The sequence below is a fragment of the Thunnus thynnus genome, chromosome 1 (assembly GCF_963924715.1).
Source record: "Thunnus thynnus chromosome 1, fThuThy2.1, whole genome shotgun sequence".
Classification (NCBI taxonomy): domain Eukaryota; kingdom Metazoa; phylum Chordata; class Actinopteri; order Scombriformes; family Scombridae; genus Thunnus; species Thunnus thynnus.
Window position 1 is genome coordinate 19,367,852 of NC_089517.1, and position 18,479 is coordinate 19,386,330.

Consider the following 18,479-nt stretch of genomic DNA (forward strand, 5'->3'; position numbering starts at 1 on the left):
CTTCCACAGTTCATTCATTTTTTAGCCATTGTTCTGATTCACAGGACTGAAAGATTTGAGTCCCTACCTCAACTTTCTCGACCACCTGCTTTCCAAAGGAGCACACCTTTGTTGAACACGTAATGGTCATGTTCTCCGAGCTCTCATACTGACTGGTGACTCCATAGAAAGATCCAGTATCATCTTGAATGTTGCAGTTTAAGTCGGCCTGAGAGGTAGAGAGCATTCAGTGGAAATTAATATTCAGGGTCCAATTTACAGGAATAAGCAATACACACAAAACACTTGGCAAAAAACAGAGAAACACGGTTATTAAAAAATGTCATTCTGTCCTCTAGTGAAATAAAATAATTGGGGTCACTTCAAGTATTCAGAGAAGCGCTAAAGGCACGACAACAAGCCCATAAACATTCCAATACCAAAAGGACAAAAAAGCAGATTGTCATTCTACATTTAGTGTGCATTTTTAATATTATTTCACCACCGTTAATTGAGGTGACTTTAAAATTAATTATGTTTTTATGTTCTTTTTTTTCAAAACAGAAGACGTAAAAAAATATTTAAATCACGTTATTAAAAATGTGTAACATGCAGGAACACCTCAACTAATGACTCATGGTCACCAGTTGTCATAGTAACACAAAACGCAGAGCTCGGCATAAAGGAGGGCGTCTATGACAAAAAATTTCTTATGAAAAGGTGCCTTGCTCTGAGAAAGTTCAGGAACCACTGATGGAGAATAAACCCCAGAAGAGGCGGCAAAGAGAAGAAATACTTTTGAGACCCAGTGAGTTGAAGGAATCAGTAACACCAAATAATAAAAATCATACAGATGAATTATTAAACAAGAATCTGTGTGAAAGGTCAATAAACCCAAAACAAAAAAACAACCATAATACTAAACATCCAGAAACAAGAGGACACTTAATAATTCCATGACATTATTTTGCAAATCTACCCAACAGTGCAAATAATCCCAATGTAAACGTTCACTGGTCAGTTAAAAAGAGCAGAAAAGTCGTGGTGGAGTTGCCTATAATATAGATAAGTCATGAGGACTAAATGATGTTACTCCACTTGACTCTTTCACTGTGTCCCAAATCCAGACTACATTAAGCAGTATGTAGTGTAAGAAGAGTGACAAAATAAAGCATACACAGTCAGTATGCATATTAAAAAACCTGTTGATGGACACTATTATCTGACATGCAATGCACAAAGGAAATGGATGAGCTGCTCACAGCTGGAAAAAATGAAAAAAAAAAAAAGTGGATGGTGGTGGAACAGCTCCAGGGACACCTCAGAAAACAAAAACCTTTTGGAAAAACATTTTGCTGTCTCTTTAAGTGTAACTGGCATTTTAAAAACAGTTTAATAGACATCTGATGGTACAAGTATTATATTATTTCCATTTGGTATAAAACAATTCTGTTGATTTTTTTGCATACCAACGGCAAATAGAGCATATTCTATAGATTAGATTACAGTACATACAGTATACAGTAAGTCTGGAAGTGGGACACAGCAGGTTACTGTACTCGGCCTTTTGGAGGAAATCAGAATGATGTTTTCATGTGGTATCTAAAAGATGTGTTAAATTAAACTCTGTATCAAGAATCCCTTTTTTCAATGTCTGATCACAGAGCTGTCTGGATCATCCATGTGCGTCGCATATAAAATTAGTACATCTTGGCCACATCTGAATAAGCATGATAATGTGTCCTTATTGGAAACAAGATTCTAAAGAGGATTAAACGAAGTTACGTTAAAAGACTGATTTACAAGGTTGAACGGGTCTGCTCCCAGAGGGCAGCCTTTCTATGCCCTGAACATCCTGTTCATTACGGATACAAAAAGAGGAGACATCCTCCTACAACATTCTCCTCCTTCATTAAGCAAAGCAGTTATACATTCATTATTGTGCAGATTCTGTCTTTCATTTGAAATTTAGATTGGTCGGTCACTTCAAAAGGAATTTGAGGGGACTTGGTCCAAGTGCATCATCCCTACTTTGTTGGCTGCCGCTAGTTAGCATTTTGCATCAGGGAGGAAATACATGCAATGTTTCAACAGCCATTAGGAGTGCAACCAGGTCACGCCATTGTTTGGAGATATTACACTGAATTAGCGAGTGCTTTGATCAAAAGCTCTCCTGCTATGCAAGTCCAAATATAGCAGTGCATTCTGCAAACATTACGAGAGCAATCTTCTCCATGTAGACCAATTACACCCAATCACTAAAGACGAACCTGAACACACTGAGTAGGATTCATACATTTAACATTGTGCCACTGCGAGAGGGATTACAATGATATTAAACACATGTATGTAAAACATAATCAAGCTGAAACACAGTCATTTTAGATAATACTTGTGAATCTTATCAATCACACTCACCCAGAATTTTATAAGGAAGAAGGAATTCTGTGGACCCTTCCCATACAGCTCCTTCAGTCCTCCCTTCTTTTCTGGGAATTTGTCATAAATCTGACGAATGTCCACCGACTCCAGCAGGGCGTCGCTGTAGGAATGATTTGTCTGCCCGATATGTACAAATAGGTGCTTGTTGTACTGAAAGAATAAATAAATAAAGTGTTCAGAATATCTTTAAAAAACTGAATGTTTAATGTTAAAAAAAAAGACTTTCAGGTAGAATCCCTTCAATTTAGATTAGTAGTCAGTCTATCCAGTTTGAATTTCACATGATAATCTATTACATAAATCCATCTATTACACATCAGTATTCAGAAACTCGACACAGAAAGGTTTACTGATGTAAAGGAGCCAATTCTGAGCACATGAAGTAGCTTTAGTCCAAACAAACAAGAGGTAGCCAGAATTAGATTGGCAAGAATTCACTGATGATAAATAGGCGTATGCAACATTGCTTTTTATTTGGCTGTCTGCAAGGTTGCAGGCGTCTATTTTATGATGTACAAATTAGGTAATATCACTCTGCTCCAGTAAAGCCAAAAACAAACTGATCCCCTTATTTGTATTAAACTAAGCCTGGAATGCCAGACTGCTTCATCCAAAGTCTATAAACTCAGGTTGTGACTCTGTTAAAGGCAAGAAAGCGGAGAAACCAAATTTCTGTTCAACATAGATTCATCTCTAGCTTGAAATTACGCAAAGCCATACAGTAACATTAGGGATGGGGTTCGACAGCATTTTATCAAATCTCAGGCCTTTCAAATCCTTCATCAAATCTTATGTTCACTAAAAGCTAAAAGAACTACAGCTACAACTTTTTAGTGGCAGCTTTATTAAAGTTCACAACCTGTACCTACAACCTGAAAATGAGATGAGCAGCAAAATTTATGAAATGTTAATTAAACGTATCTGACACTGTAGCCTTCTGTACTTCATCAGATACTTACTCCAAAAACTGAAAGTCCTGATTCAGAACTATAAAAATTGATGAGATCAAAATGCTGATATAAATGAAAGTTTTACTGGCAGAGTCTTCAATTGATGTGAGGTGATCAGCTGATCGTTTCTTTAGAGAAGAGTCGCCACTCTGTTGTTTTGTTTAACTACAAAAACACACAGCACACTCACAATTGTACAGTAGTGTTACAGAGTGATGCGTCTTCGCTCGAACAATCTTTGGCTGAATACAGACGCCGGCTGCAGAGATCACATTAACCACAGAACAGCCAAACTTTTCATTTTAGCCTCACAGAAGTAGCTACAACTGAATCTGCTGCATTTTAACCCACAACAGCAACATCTAAGAATTAGAAGCTTTCCACCTTCATTGCCAAACAAAAAAAAGAGTGAGAAGAGGTGAAAGGTTTGATAAAAGATACGTTAGTGTCTGAGCTTAACAAATCTGGGTTTGCCAGCCAGGAACCGGATCCAAAATGGAACCAGAACCCATCCCTAAGTACAATTATTTATTTTCTCAAAAACAGTAAATTAGCATAATTCAGTCCTCACTCACATTTAAGAAAAAAAAATCTACATCAAAGGCAACTACTAGAAGAAGAAAAAAAGGTGAGTGCTTTGTTTAAAAAAAAACCAAAATAACAACATTCAAGATATGTTTGTTATATTCACTAAAAACTTTTGAACTAATTGGATTGTTTCACAGACACAGTGAATAAGATCTGTGGTCTGTTAAACCTCAAACGTTGCATGTTGCACAGCCAAAAGCAAAAAGAACAGCAGCAAATCAGAGGACAACATTTGATTTTCAGAGGTTTGTTGCCCTCGTTGTGACCGTATGAAACCCGATCATGTGCTGCTGCACTTCAGTTTAAAAACTCACAGAGCAGCCTTGCCAGCATGTAGCCTTTAGGGCACATACAACAATTTCAAGCATTAAGCTGAATTTTAGATTAATGGCTGTTGTCATGCAGTATCGATACCAAAAGAAAATGCACAGAGAAATGTGGAAAAACATTAAAAATAGCTTTCTGCTAAAGCAAACAATAAATGTGAGACGCAGTTTGTGAGATTTGAGGCTGCTGATTTGTCAAATGACACTCAGCGAGTCTGTGGATTGTCTTGCTGAGCTGGGGTCTACAGCTTAAATATAGTTTTGGCGTGCCTTTTGAGGAACTGATTAATATACAATCATTCATTATTTCTGCAGGTTTTCATGCAGTGTGTCCCTACAGGCCAGGCTTCTCCTCTCTCAGCTTGTTTTGGCCTCCTCTCAGCTGACTCTGTGCCTGGGAAAATGTCCCAGTGTATTCATAGAGGAAAGGACTGGGTGATAAGAGATGGGAACGAACACCATGAGATAGTGATATTTCATGCTTTAGTATAATGCTCTACTTACTGAGTCTGGGTCCCTCTGTTGCTCTAGGAAGGCGGAGAACTCCACCAGTCGGAGTTTAGATGTACCAATGGAGCGGCCCTGCCATGCTGGTGCCGTAGGGGCTGGAGCTGCTGTGGACTCGTAGCCTACAGTGACATCAAGAGTTGTTTTACTGTACATTTCAAAAAACACTATAAATAAATAAATAATAAATAAAACAAATAAAATCTAATGTCATGTTAGAGATATACAGTAGTTTGTGATTTTTTTGGGGATATCTGTTGGGAGTCAGGTTTGTATGTCTTCTGGATGTTGTTACTGGTTTCCCTACTGATTACTGAACATCAAAAATGCCCAGTAATTCACAAATTGTACAACCTAAATTAATTAAATATTTATAGGTCAAAGCACCACAACACATTGAGCTTCATTTATGAAACGTTAGTAAGCTCAGATATGATCTAAAATACAACAGTCGTAAAATTATGAATACACAGTAAAATGTGCCAAAAGTTGATAACTGTGCGACTGGCTGGAACCAGTCCAATATGTACACAATAAAGTATGTGACAATTTCTAGGACATGAAATGATAAACAAAACACAATTACATTTGGAAAAAATACCAGTTTTTACCAAAATCTTTCACAGCATTTGTAAAACGGTTTGTTCTAGTGTAATATCAAAAAAAGCCAGATGATTTGTTGACATAAAATGATGGCAGAAGGCCAAAAATTGGTCTCCAACATCTCCACAAGCTTTGTATCCACTGTGTTCATCACTCTCAGATTTTTGGGGAATTATTAAGTCCCAAAGTCCTGTTCGTTAAAATCTTTAACTGCTCCTGATAGCTGATGTTTTTGGTTTCTGAGGTTAAAAAACAAACACTTATTATTTTTACTTTTCACAAAAAAAAAAATCACATTTCATGAATAGGACACTGGATTTTCTTATTTCTATCATTTAATTTTCACTAGCAAGTTTAAGAGAAAACAATGTGTTATAGGACAAGATTTTCCAAGGAGGTTCATTGCTTGCTTAATTCTAATTGATATTATTTTAGGAATAACTGAGTGCTTAAAACCTTACAAGATGTTTTTTAATCTGCAAATCAGAAAAAAAATGTGGAAAAAATAGGAATTGCAGGAACTGATTTGAATTTAATGTTTACCAGATCCACAAATCCCAACATTTACTTTACTCCCTCCCTACTGAAGCTAAACAGTCGATAAGGTGCTCTGGGGGAAATAAAGGTGGGTTCAAAGTATCGAAGCCTGTCTTTATTAGTCTTGTTGCTGCTATCTCCCAAGCATTTCGGACCACTATTAACGTATTTGTGTTACAGCAAGAAAATATGCCATTTCTCACAGTAAGAGTGAAGAAACAGAAGTAACAACTAAGAAGGTTTTGAAATTCCTCATAACAAGCAGAGAAATGCGCATGTGGAAAGGGACTGAGCTTAAAGTGAACTATGTAAAGTTTTCAGATTCAGCAAACAATGACAGTGTGATGTTCATTTGAGATCATCTTAATCAGGTAAATTCTCACTTGAAATGGCTGTTGTGACTGCTGGCTGGATGGGATAGGCTTGCTGGGTGAAAGGCTTGATACTGGAATAGAGTAATAACAGCCCCATTAAAAAAACACTTCCATGGTACGACATACTGAATTTATTGCTTAAAGAAAGGAAAGTCTTTTTAGCCATTTATTTATATGAGACTATAGTCAATTTTAAAAACAAATTTATCTTTCTGACAACAAAGCAAGTACTTACTCTTGTGAGGATCCTGGCTGACCAGTCGATATCATACCCTGCCATAACTAGAGAATGAGATATATATATATATATAGACAACAAAGAACAAACAACAAAGAACATCCAATTGTGAGCAGCTGTTAGCGACAAGATCAAAATGGCTCTTAGTTCAGTGAATGTAGTTATCTTGACTACCACTCCTTTTGATCATGTGCTTATCTGATAGCGGCAGTTGTGCAAAGCCGTGGTGTGTAATGTGATTTGGCCCGGGTGTTGGCGTGGTTGGCCCCATGGCTGCCCTGGGTGAAAGCTGGACAGGATGGATCAATAGTGGGGTGCCGGCAAGGCTCTCTTACCCCTGCTCCAGGGAAGGCTGGGCGCGGGATGCCTGGCAGGCCGAGCTTGTTGTGAATAGCCGTGGCAGAGACGATCTGAGCCGAGGACATGGAGGCCATGCTCTGGAGGGCTTTGTCCTTCACGGCTTGGTCCTTTAACAGCAGTCACAAAAGGCTTAGCACTCGCACAGAAAGGGGAGGTGGGGCATGTTGCATCAACATTGCTATTTAAGTGTAAGCTTTTTTTTTTTTTTGAAAAGAATGTGATAAACAATGACAATTGAATTCCAATATATAATGGTTGGCAGAGGTATGCACTTAGAAGACAGTTTGCTTGTTGACTAATCTACCACTAAAATACTCTCAAAAAACTCATTCAGCAGCATTTCTATCAAGGCTGCATTTGCTTGCATGTCTAAACATTGCAAAGAATTTCTGAAGTAAAACTGAAGGACAACAATCCCACTTGGTTAAGAGTCTTTCTCCTGTTAGTTTCTTTTCTTTAATCTCTGGACAATTCTGTGGTTTTTAAATTATCAGGATATATTTGCATTAATGGTTAATGGCTTGACTAACCGACAGTGAAAGCAGAAGTAGCAAACTACACATTGTTTGTTGTTTTTGACACAGTCCTTTGTTAATGTGCATTTACAAAATTATTTAAAGTCAAACTGGCCCTTATAAATTTAATAGGAATATTGCAGCAGAGAGCACACTTTGGCAACCAAAACAGCACTAGCAAACCCATGCAGACTCACTGGTGGCAGAAGCTAAAGGTAAGCATGCTGGCAACAGATGCTGGTGGAGCAGAGTCAAGCTACAGTATGATAATAGTATGATGACACACAGACACGCCAATAAACTGGGAAAACATTGGGCAGCAGCTATTGTGTCACTATGGCAGGAGCACAAATGCAAAACTAGCAGCTGAAGGACGAGGCAGGCCCTAATTAAAGCAGAAACAGCATCACAGACAGAAAATAAATACTTACCATACTTGTAACCTAAATGCAAACAAACAAGGTTACATTGTAAATTTGCAGTTCATTTATTGTGCAACATTTTTAAACTGTAAAAGTCTGTGCTAAGCATAAAAAAGTCTAAGTGTTGCAGCTCCAAATATCAGTTTAAAAACCCTCTAGTTGAATTTGAGAATGTCTTCACACACTACAGCAAACATGTGTGTAATGAACACTTAATAACAAAAGGATTATGAAATTTGTATTTACAAATGATCCTGAGTCTCTGTGGCGAATGTCTTGCTCTCTATAATTTTCACAATCTGATCACTAGTCATCACTCGAGACAAAACAACAGAACAGTAACGTAATGATTGTAATTTCACTGAAATGCCACAGACAAGACCAGAAACAGCAGGTTTTCATTGATGCCCCCTAAAATGAAGGGCACACTTGTATTTTTCTTTGCCACTGAACTCTAATTTGCTTTAAATGAGAAAAGACAGGGATTCATACAAAAGCTGTCTGTTTTTCCTCAGACAGCCGCCTGCGCCCCTGAAAGACCAGGCATTCATGTGGCCAGCGGCCTGTCTGACTCTTTCTGTCTCTCTCAACACAGACACACTGACACACACACACACACACACACACACACACATACACACACACACTCACAGATTAATGAGGGGTCATTAATTCTCGTTGAATACTGGGAGTGGAGCAAAGTGTGAAAGTCAAAATGTATAGTCTGCTCCCCAAGAAAAGAAGAAAATGGCAAATGGGTGGAGTGTCCTTTGATATACAAGCATTACTTCATAAAATACATTAAATTGCAGGTTAGTATTATTCAAGATTACTTCTTTCACAATGCTTCTCTCCCATTTTAATCTGCCATTCTGAAAAGCTTTCTTCAGTGGTTTTAACAGATTTCACTATTGCTGAAATAACTGACAAGAGCGCTCTGAAATGACGACATCTGAACTGGAAGGAAGGAAAGCAACTGATAGCCACGGCATTGTGAGAGCCCGGAGTTATCAACAGATTGAAGGGAGAATAAGAAAGCAGAAAGGGCATTTCAGAAACAGCCAGCTTCACGGCCATTCTCCGCTCTGAATGTGCACCACTGAGCCTTTGACAGCGGGGAAAAGTTGGGTTACATTGTCAAAGGATGAAGAGGTGTAATCTCCTCTTCATTTTTTAAACACAGACCCCCTTTGCCATGCCCCTTTATTTATAAAGTCTGCTTAATAAGAGATGTAAGCAGACTGATTTCCTCAGAGCTTCAGCTCTCAGCCACTCGCCCACAGCCAATGCCAGCATGCTTCCAACATCTGCACAATTTTGGTTTACTTTATTATTAAATGTGTATAAAATTCAAATTAGAGCCTGACCGATGAATAAAACGGGCCAATATATTGGCCGGTGTTAACTTATTCTTACCAGTATGCCAATAACAATTACTTATCAGTATCAGTGTTTAAGTCAGCTGATATCACAATATTGCAGAGGAGAAATGCGAAAACTATTTTTGAGGGTATTTAGAAACAGTATCCTCCTTATATCTTATAAGTTTTTCAACTTAAACTAGCTGTACTGCTCTTGGGATGGCAATATTGGTCAGTCAGTTCACCACTTTGGTCCAGACTGAAACATCTCAACTATTCAAGGAACTGCCATGAAATTTTGTACAGACATTTGTGGTCCCCAGAGGATAAATCCTACTGACTTTGTTCATCCCCTGATGTTTTCTCTAGCACCATCATGAGGTTGACATTTGTGGTTTTGAGTGAATCTCAATAATTTTTGCATAGATTGCCATACTTTGGTGACCTCCTGACTTTACATTTAGCGCCATCAAAAATGTCTGTTTTACTTTATTGTTCTTTGCTAATTAGCAAGCTAACATACTAAACTAAGGCAGTGAACATGCAAAACATTATGCCTGATAAACATCAGCATGTTAGCATTGTCTGTGAGCATATTAGCATACTGACGTTAGCGTTTAGCCAAAAGAACGACTCTGCCTAATTACAACCTAACAGAGCCACCAGTATGGCTGTAGACTCTTAGTCTCGCTCAGTACATACCTTCGTATCTTGGTCAGAATTCTTAAAGAAACAAATTTAAGGTATGCTTGCCAACATTATTTGTACATTGTGTGTTAAATAAAATAGTGAGTATCTGCCATTATATGGTTAATTTAAATTTTTTTACTCTCTTATACCAATATCAGTATCGGCCCCAAAAAATCCAGTATTGGTCAGGCTCCAGTACAATTAAAACAAATGTATAAGCTACCAGTACCTTTTGCTTTGGAGCATTTGATATGAACTAATTTTATTATTTTTTAGTAATGGATATAAAAAACAAAATGTGTTCACTATTTTTTTTACACTACATCATATTTATAATGTACAGCTGTTCTCAAAGCAAAGGCACATGATGACAAATGAATAAATGTAGATGAAATAAAGAGGACAGTGACAGCAGGTCTGATTATGGGTGAGAGATGGACTGAGAAGATGGAGGGGGTTAGAAAATGTAAACAGACTACAGTCAGCAGAAGATTTGGGTTAGGGGGGAATCAGAGCACCAGGCATTCACTCTGTCACCACGGGAAACAGGAAGTTAAGACGCACAGCAACCACAAGCCCAAAAGCAGAAAAGCGCATACCTTTAGCTTGGAATGAAACTCACGAGATTTCCTTCTGGCAAGAACCTGAATGTGACTAGACACCTGCGGGGTAGGGGAGGGGAGGAAAACAAAGGAAGAGCCTGTAACCATGGCAATGAAAAGCCCCCTGCAACTGGGCAAAGCCAGACGTACCTTAATGGCAGCTTGGATTTCTCGAACTTTCTTTCTTGCTAAGACCTGTATGTGACTAGACACCTCCATTAAGAAGAGAAAAGGGACAATAAAAAAAACAAGAAAAACAAAAAAAAGTGGATTACACATTTCTTTGTTTTAAAACACTTGAGCGAGGTAAGGTGCATAACAGAGGCATCTCCAAACCACACACCAAGCCAACAGCCAATAAAGTGTTATGCTGTGTGTTGTCGTCACTTAAGTGAACTGATTAAGGAGGATGCAGGCCCCTTTAGCACACATTAAGAGCACACAGATGTGATCTGCTGTGTACTGAATGTCAATTGGCTGGTCTAGTATTCTTATGGGAGCTGGGCGAGGCATTTCATCGGCCAAGTTTACTTCCAATGTTAACACAGTTCAAAATTATTTAATATTCTCACATGAAATATTCAGCAGTGCAAAAAACAGTTTGAAAGAGAGGTGATGTGTGCTGATGACAGGTCTGCAGGGTGGATTTCCGTTCTCCTCTGGCACTATTAACAGAAATCACACCCAAGGTGAGTGTTCAAACAGGGATTGAGTGATTTAACATGATAGCACTTTCCATAAAGCTGAAACGATTAGATTCTTAATTGATTAGCCTATGTAGATAACTGACTAATAATTTCAGTCATTCAATGTGAGGATTTTCTGATTTTCTCTGCTTTCAATCACTATAAACTGAATATCTTTGGGTTTTGGAAAGTTGGTCACATAAAACAAGACATCTTGGGCTCTGAGAAATTGCAACAGGCATTTTTCAGGCATTTACTAACATTTAATAGACAAAAACATAATTTGATTAATCAAGAAAATAATCTTTAGATTAACAGATAGTGACAAAAATAGTGGCAGCTCTAACATAAATAACACAGCAATTACATAAATGTCATGCATTTTTAAAGTAACCACAACAATAAAAATAGACTTTCTTGCTATAGCTGCAAGTAAACGACACTCTTCTCCTCTTTTTCTCATTCTGATTCTGTGTTGAGGAGAAGAGTCACAGAGAGAGAAACCACACAGCCTTTCTGGTCCAGACTGATCAATTCACATGTAGTGATCGAATGTCACTTTAGACACCAGCTTGTTTATCATTGTCTTTCAAGTCAGTGGTCATACAATGAATTTCCTACTCAAAGGAACAATCAGTGGGCTTCAAACTGTTACTAAAGCACCATCAGAGCTGCTCGTTATCAAGTGATTTGAATACAAGAATCAAAGTCTATTCTTTGATTTATTTTAAAAGCCCTGAATTGTATATTATGTATATTACATTTATAGGGATGAATCAGGGCATCTACAGGTGTAACAGCACAGAGTAAGTAATTCATCAATTTGTTTCAGAAATATGAGCTCAACTCTGTGGTTAAGAGTTGTGTGTGCAGTGCAAAGAGTGTGCTGCAGAAGACAGGATGCACTCTCCAACACTGACTAGAGTAAAAACTCTCTGCTGTCTCTTTGATCAGAGATGGTACCAATCTATTAAGGCTTCCACCTTCCCATTAATAAAGGCTTCTACTGCAGCCAAGTGCATGACCTCCATGATTTAGTCATGAGGAGGAATACTTGCACTGCTTCCAGCCACTGTGGCTACTCTTTTTTTTTCAAGGATATCTCAACAATGCTTATATATTTTTTGTATGCGACTGTCTTATTGTGGAAAAAGAAAGGCTGCATTTTAAGTAAAATGTTGTCATAATGTAAAAGCTTTTTAAAAAGAGGATATCAAAGCATTGTAAAGGCAAACAACAAACAGTTTTTCTTCTACAAACTGACTCCAGCTATAGCTCTTATGTGTGCTTTTAAGTGAGACTAAGAGTGACAATGTTGAGAATGTCAATCAAGGGACATCTGTTCATGCAACACAGCAGTGACGGGGGATTTGTCAGCTTCAGAAGTCCCCTCGACAGCTTAGCATTGTGTTATTCTATGTCTAGCTTTGTTTCTCTCCTGCACATACAAAGGCAACAGTCTGCACACATTCAGATTTGGCTGCCCTCTGACATTCGCGCAATGGAGACGCTCCCTCTCTTGTCTTACCTGCTTCCGAGTCCTCGTTTTCCCGGTCCGAAGCTTTATGTATCTGGCAATCAGCTCATTTCGACCTGCAGGAAGACGAAAATGGAAATAAATTAGTTTATTTTAAAACAGGAAAAAAAATACAATAAAAGTGGGGGTCATTGGGGAAAAAATAACTGAATAAAATCAGAAAAAATATAAAAATCATATCATGGCATCAGGTTTGTAGCTGTGTGTGTAAATGTGGAAATGATTCTCCGGTCTGAACACTGAGCCATGGTCGTGCAGTGATATGTAGACTTTAGTTGCTCATGGTTTAGATTTTTTAACATTGAAACACAAATCACACAAACACAAATGAATTCCTTGGCGGGGAGCATTAGAGAATTTTATACCTTTTAATAGTTATTGATTGACTGAATTTAAGCTGTAGGGCGCAATTAATATTTAATTTATGTTGTTAACCTCTAGAAAAAAAAAGTCAAGTGTTGTTAAAAAAAATATTGTTACATGGTTCATGTAGGCTAGATATTTTTAGTCAACTGACACTTTTAAACTTTGGGAATTTAAATAGTGAATTATGTAGATTTTGAGCTGCCTGATTAATGTATTATCAATGCATTCCCAATTGATAATTACGTTTCTCAGTAGTTGTAGAATCACATACAAAGCTAAAATGTAAAGCTTAAGCTCTATAAGCAATTTCAAGTGGATGCAAATCGCCAGATATGTGCATCTCCAAAACAAACTAGATCCAGTTTCTCTATGAAAACACCATATGACATTAGCATGAAAAAAAAATCGCAGCAGCACAGCCTTTCAAATTAATCTAATTCAATCTCATTCTCTTCAAAGCCCAACACTTTGAAAGGAAACAGACCTAGCTGTTCATACTATTACAGAAAATAATGGCAACTGAATATATTGGGTTTAAAACAGTGCAGCTCTGACTAAATTATAATTAAAGCATAGCTTTGTAGAGATTTCTAATTAACAACGGCTCCAAACATTCTTCTGCCCTCAGCTCTGCTCTAATTGCTGCAGCAATGCACATGACCCCTGCTTAGCCCTTTCATATGGTAATAACATGCCGCCAACCAAAACTATTACACAAATTATAGGTAAGGAGGCACTCTAATTATGTGTCCAGCTGTAGCCAACCAATGCTATGGATCTACTCTACTCCTCCATGAAATGCACCAAACCCCAAACACAATGAAGCATTTTTCTACATTCACTTCATTATCAATTAAAGGTCTTATGTTCATTAGGACACAATGGGAGCACAACGTACCACACATGTGCTAATAAGCCGTATCTTAGGTATCAGAGGGAAAGGCATTTTTTTTTATCAATGGCAACACATCACAGATCACAAAATGTGATAGAGCACAAGAGTAAATCTCGGAGGAATAAAGGAGCAGAACACGTTGGATAGATAAGAGAATACATGGTGTGATTTCTGCTTGTTGTTTGCATGATGGAAACATAGAAAGATAGCTAGCATGAAAGTGTCGTCCTGTGTGGCTTCAATGCTCTTGTATGCAAAATGAAAAACATGGCTGCTTTTGGTAAAGCAGCTTGAATTAAATCCACCTCAACACCCACCATGATTACATGTTTCCTTATTTCATTTTTTTGAAGCTATCAGTCTTTGGATGCAAGTTTAAGTTTACAAAAGAATCCATATTAAAATATGCTCATTTTAATAGAAAATTATTATAATTTTCTTTTTGCAGTCTGATTTAGCATTTTATACTAAAGGCTCTTTACCAATAAATTGCAAATCTTAGCTTTCATCAAAGTTCCTTGAGTTTAAACTCAGTTGCCCGTTTATTAGGTACACCAAGCTAAAAGACAGAATGCAGTCTAATTCAACAGCCCCACAATAAATTTATATCTTTTAATTTTTTTATTTATTTTTACACTGATGCTAGTTGTTAAAAACGAAAGGGGTTTATAAATGAAATGATGAAAGGACTTATGGGTCACAGATTTCTAATGAAATCTTCAATGATATTTTACTTTGGCCATGAAACTGTCCTTGTACTTGGGTATTCTGATGTGGGCGTTAGTATTTTTTATTTAAATTTGGGTGATGTGTTTTTGGATTTCAGGATTTTATTATTGTTTAGTTTTATGTTGAAGGTCTGTGTTTCTTTATGTTTCTTTGTCTTTTAACATGTTCAATGTTGTTTTGTGTTTGTAATCCATAAATAAATCATATATTAGTAAGTGTAGACTAAATATTAGAAACACCTCTCAGCATAACACAGTGTAACAGCACTACTGAACACAGCCTCCAAATGACCATACAGTTGAATTAACAGTTTAAACAATAACTGAACATCATAACTTTAATAAAAACAGGATTCATTGCACGTTCGTTGTATTAGGCTTCATTATTTTTGTTACATGTACAAAATCACCTGGTAACTGAGATACACATGAAAACAACATGAGATCTTTGATACCTGCAGCACCTGGCTGCATGCCACACCTACATGTTTGTTGTTGTTGAGGGGGGAGGGGAGACAAGGGATTTGACGTTGAGCTTATTAAAGGTTGACCCTGACGCTCTTTTCACACTGAACCTTTAGGCGAGGCCAGTCTGACTGAACCAGGTCACATGAGCTCCCTGGACAAATAAACATCATCTAGGGATTTACAATCGCAGTTTGCCTATCCAGTGCGCCTGCAGTGTAAACTTTACCAGATGGGTAAAGATTTCAATAATTCACACACTGTGGAAACATAACATGACAATACAGGCACTCATGCAAACTCCTGATTCCTAGATCAAAGCACACAAATGGCCAGCTGAAAGCTCGCTTACTGTTGAATAATTCATTCTTTTCACCAGGCTGGAAAAAAGCTCAGTGGGTCCTGGCTAGCCTGCATTCTCTTCTTCTTGCCTGTGTTTGCACAGCAAAACAATTGCTGAAAAAAATATGACTGTCCACATTCAGGACTGAAACTGCTTTAGACATAACTCTGCTTTTCCCACCTGAATCTATAAGGTCTAACATTGTTCCACAAACGGATACAGTAATATATTCCACAAATAATATACATTTTTTCCCCCATAGTAGCAAATAAAAAGGTAGCCCTGTTTAGGTTGAGCTTTTTTTATTATTTTTTCTTTAATGCCATCGTTTAATTAAAGGCCAATTTTGCAATAAAAATAAACATCAGAACTCTTCTGAGTAAATACTTATATTGTCAGGTCAAAATTATAAGTAAGGCAAAATGACAATAATGGTTGAGTTAAAGAACATTTGTCCAAACATGTTTTATTTTTGCAAAAAAATATATATATATATATTTGTTCTTGATGATATTAATCACTACAGTTGTCTTACAGTCAGAGTCTGAAATGAGGCTATATCAAGGTAGAATGCCAATTTCTATGCTGAAAGTCATTTAGACCCCTGCATTATTATAGTGGTTCTCTGTTTTATATTATACATAGCTTTTAAACAAATAGATATATGCCATCCTGTCTCATTTAGCCTACAGACAGTCTGTTGTCAAATGAATCTAGTCAACTTCCTCATGTAGATTGGACTGATGATTGCTCCACTTTTTTCAGCTCGCCTTTTGCCCAAATATTGGTGGAGTTGGACAAATATTTACCCGGCAATGTTTCCTACACATTACTTTTTACACATTACTAGCCAATATCGTTCCTCGTATTTATATTCTGAATAGAGAATGTGCGAGGGACTGCGTGATGCAAATCACCGGTTCGAGTTGATGGGTGGACATGAATGAGACTTGCTCTGAAATACTGGAGATTAACGGCTAAACAGAAGTACTGGAGAAAAGGTTAAAATTATGTAGAAAGTAAACCCACAGAAACTGGAGTGTTTACAGGTTAGCCAACCAGCTAGCTCCTCCATACCATCAAGACAGACAAAGTTTGCAAACACGAATAACAAAAACCAAAGACTTTAACAGGATAAAAGAGGCATTCGAATGCAATTCTTGTTGATTTCGCCAAAGATTAAATGTACAGTGCAGCTCTGACTGGAGTGAATTTTAGAACATGTTTACAGCATTCAATAAGTAAATGTTGAGTACCTTCAAAACAGAATTTAAAACTATTTAATACTTTTTAAGGCATTTTATTAGTGAATGTGAATTTAAGACATTTTAAGACTCTTTGAGGACCCGCGGCCACACTGCTGTAGATGAGCTAACCTTTTAAGTTACAATTTGAGTTAGTGTTTAAGATTTCAATCAGATTTAAAACTTCTCAGACAGTTTGCAGAAAAAAAGATCAAATTTTAACAATTTTACTCTGACAAGTTTGACATTTATCATTTGGTTTGAAGCAGTACGATGCCAGTGCATTTCAGATTCTGACATATTTGTGTGGATTAAATTCTCTTGTGTTTATTCCATTTACTGCGAGTTCATGTGCATGTGTATTTAAGAAAGCTTGTGCACTTTTTCTGCATTTTATCAAATCCCCATTTTACAGAACCAGTAGCACATACAGCAGCTGTAAATAGTTCATGAAGATGCTGTCAATAAATCCACTCTAGCAGGACTCAACATTACTGACGTTCAAAATTAATTTCACATCTCACAGTATGTTTGTTGGCTGATCATTAGCAGGCGATTTCAGTGAATTTGGAGTATTATCCCAGAAAGATTCCTGAACCTGCAGTCAAGTGGAGCCATAAAAACCATCAGTGCATCCTGAGCTGGGTAAAGAGGGATTGCACACTAATGCGATACAAAAAGTAGTCTTGTGTCATCTTATAGTGCATGACTCCACCACGATATTAGCCTCTGACATTTGACCGAAATATATCTACAGCTTAAGTTACAGACCTTTTAAGTGTCTCTAAATCAAAGCAATAAATACATGCGTGTATCAAAGAATACAGTGAAAACTGGCATAACAGTAATATTAACAAAGCAGTGCACTTACAAGTTAAAAATACTGCTTTTGGGTGATTTCAGTATCTCAGTTGTTTCTAACATGAGACCAATAAGGGAATCAGTCACTGAAGTCATTCTGAGGATTCTGTACATGAGAAAAGGTGGGAGATTTCCATCCATCTCAAATGAATTTAAAAGATACATAACTTAATGTGTTTTGACAGCTTAACACCACAAGAGATCATATTTATTTAATGTCATATTCTTTGATTCATAATGTGAAAGATGGGCTTTTACAGTGAGTCAACTAAAACATTAATAAAATTGTATTAAATTGTGTAACATTTTCATAGACTAAAACTAGATAAATTGTCTGTATATTTTGTCAACATAACTTTGACTAAAACTGACATATTGAATGACTACGTTAATATATTTTACACTTTATATATTGGTTTAAAAATGATACTTTCAGGACTAATCTGTCCAACCATGAATACATATGAAATACAGCTGAAATGCAGTGTGTCATTGATATGATTTTAATGGGGTTTACAAGAATTTTGGAGTTAACTTTAAGTCAGTCCTGTCTGCTTTTTGCCTTGGTGGCTTTTTCTACTTTCTGTGTTTAAAATGTTTTCTTATATTAGTTTTGAAAGATCTACGCTGCTACAACAGTCAGTTCCCAGGGGTTGAGTAAAGTCCTGCAGTTGCAGCACAGCCTGGAGTGGGGTGAGAAAATTAACTCTTTATGGGGTGTTCTTGTCACTCAAAGCAGCACGAAAAGGATTAAATATTTATTGTGTGACCGCCGAGCAGATTTGTGCTGTTCAACAGCTAGAGGAGCCCTCCATCTGGCCAGAGTGAACTCTCCTCTGAACCTCAATGACTCTGGAGGA

The 18,479-nt window shown here is 37.2% G+C and overlaps 1 protein-coding gene across 14 annotated transcripts in view; it reads right to left on the minus strand.

Annotated features, from left to right (window-relative positions):
- tead1b (TEA domain family member 1b) overlaps nt 1-18,479 on the minus strand; it is a 56,891-nt gene that overhangs the window by 5,434 nt on the left and 32,978 nt on the right. For 3 of the 14 annotated variants that reach the window (XM_067588793.1, XM_067588783.1, XM_067588802.1), the window contains 9 exons: nt 12,709-12,773; nt 10,492-10,707; nt 7,851-7,862; nt 6,880-7,011; nt 6,542-6,588; nt 6,316-6,377; nt 4,790-4,914; nt 2,398-2,571; nt 68-208 (listed from right to left, as the gene is read on the minus strand). In XM_067588793.1, the coding sequence (XP_067444894.1) occupies nt 68-208; nt 2,398-2,571; nt 4,790-4,914; nt 6,316-6,377; nt 6,542-6,588; nt 6,880-7,011; nt 7,851-7,862; nt 10,492-10,707; nt 12,709-12,773 (974 nt within the window). The remainder of the gene's footprint in view (nt 1-67; nt 209-2,397; nt 2,572-4,789; nt 4,915-6,315; nt 6,378-6,541; nt 6,589-6,879; nt 7,012-7,850; nt 7,863-10,491; nt 10,708-12,708; nt 12,774-18,479) is intronic. The other 11 variants (XM_067588817.1, XM_067588878.1, XM_067588836.1 and 8 more) reach the window with 8 other exon arrangements.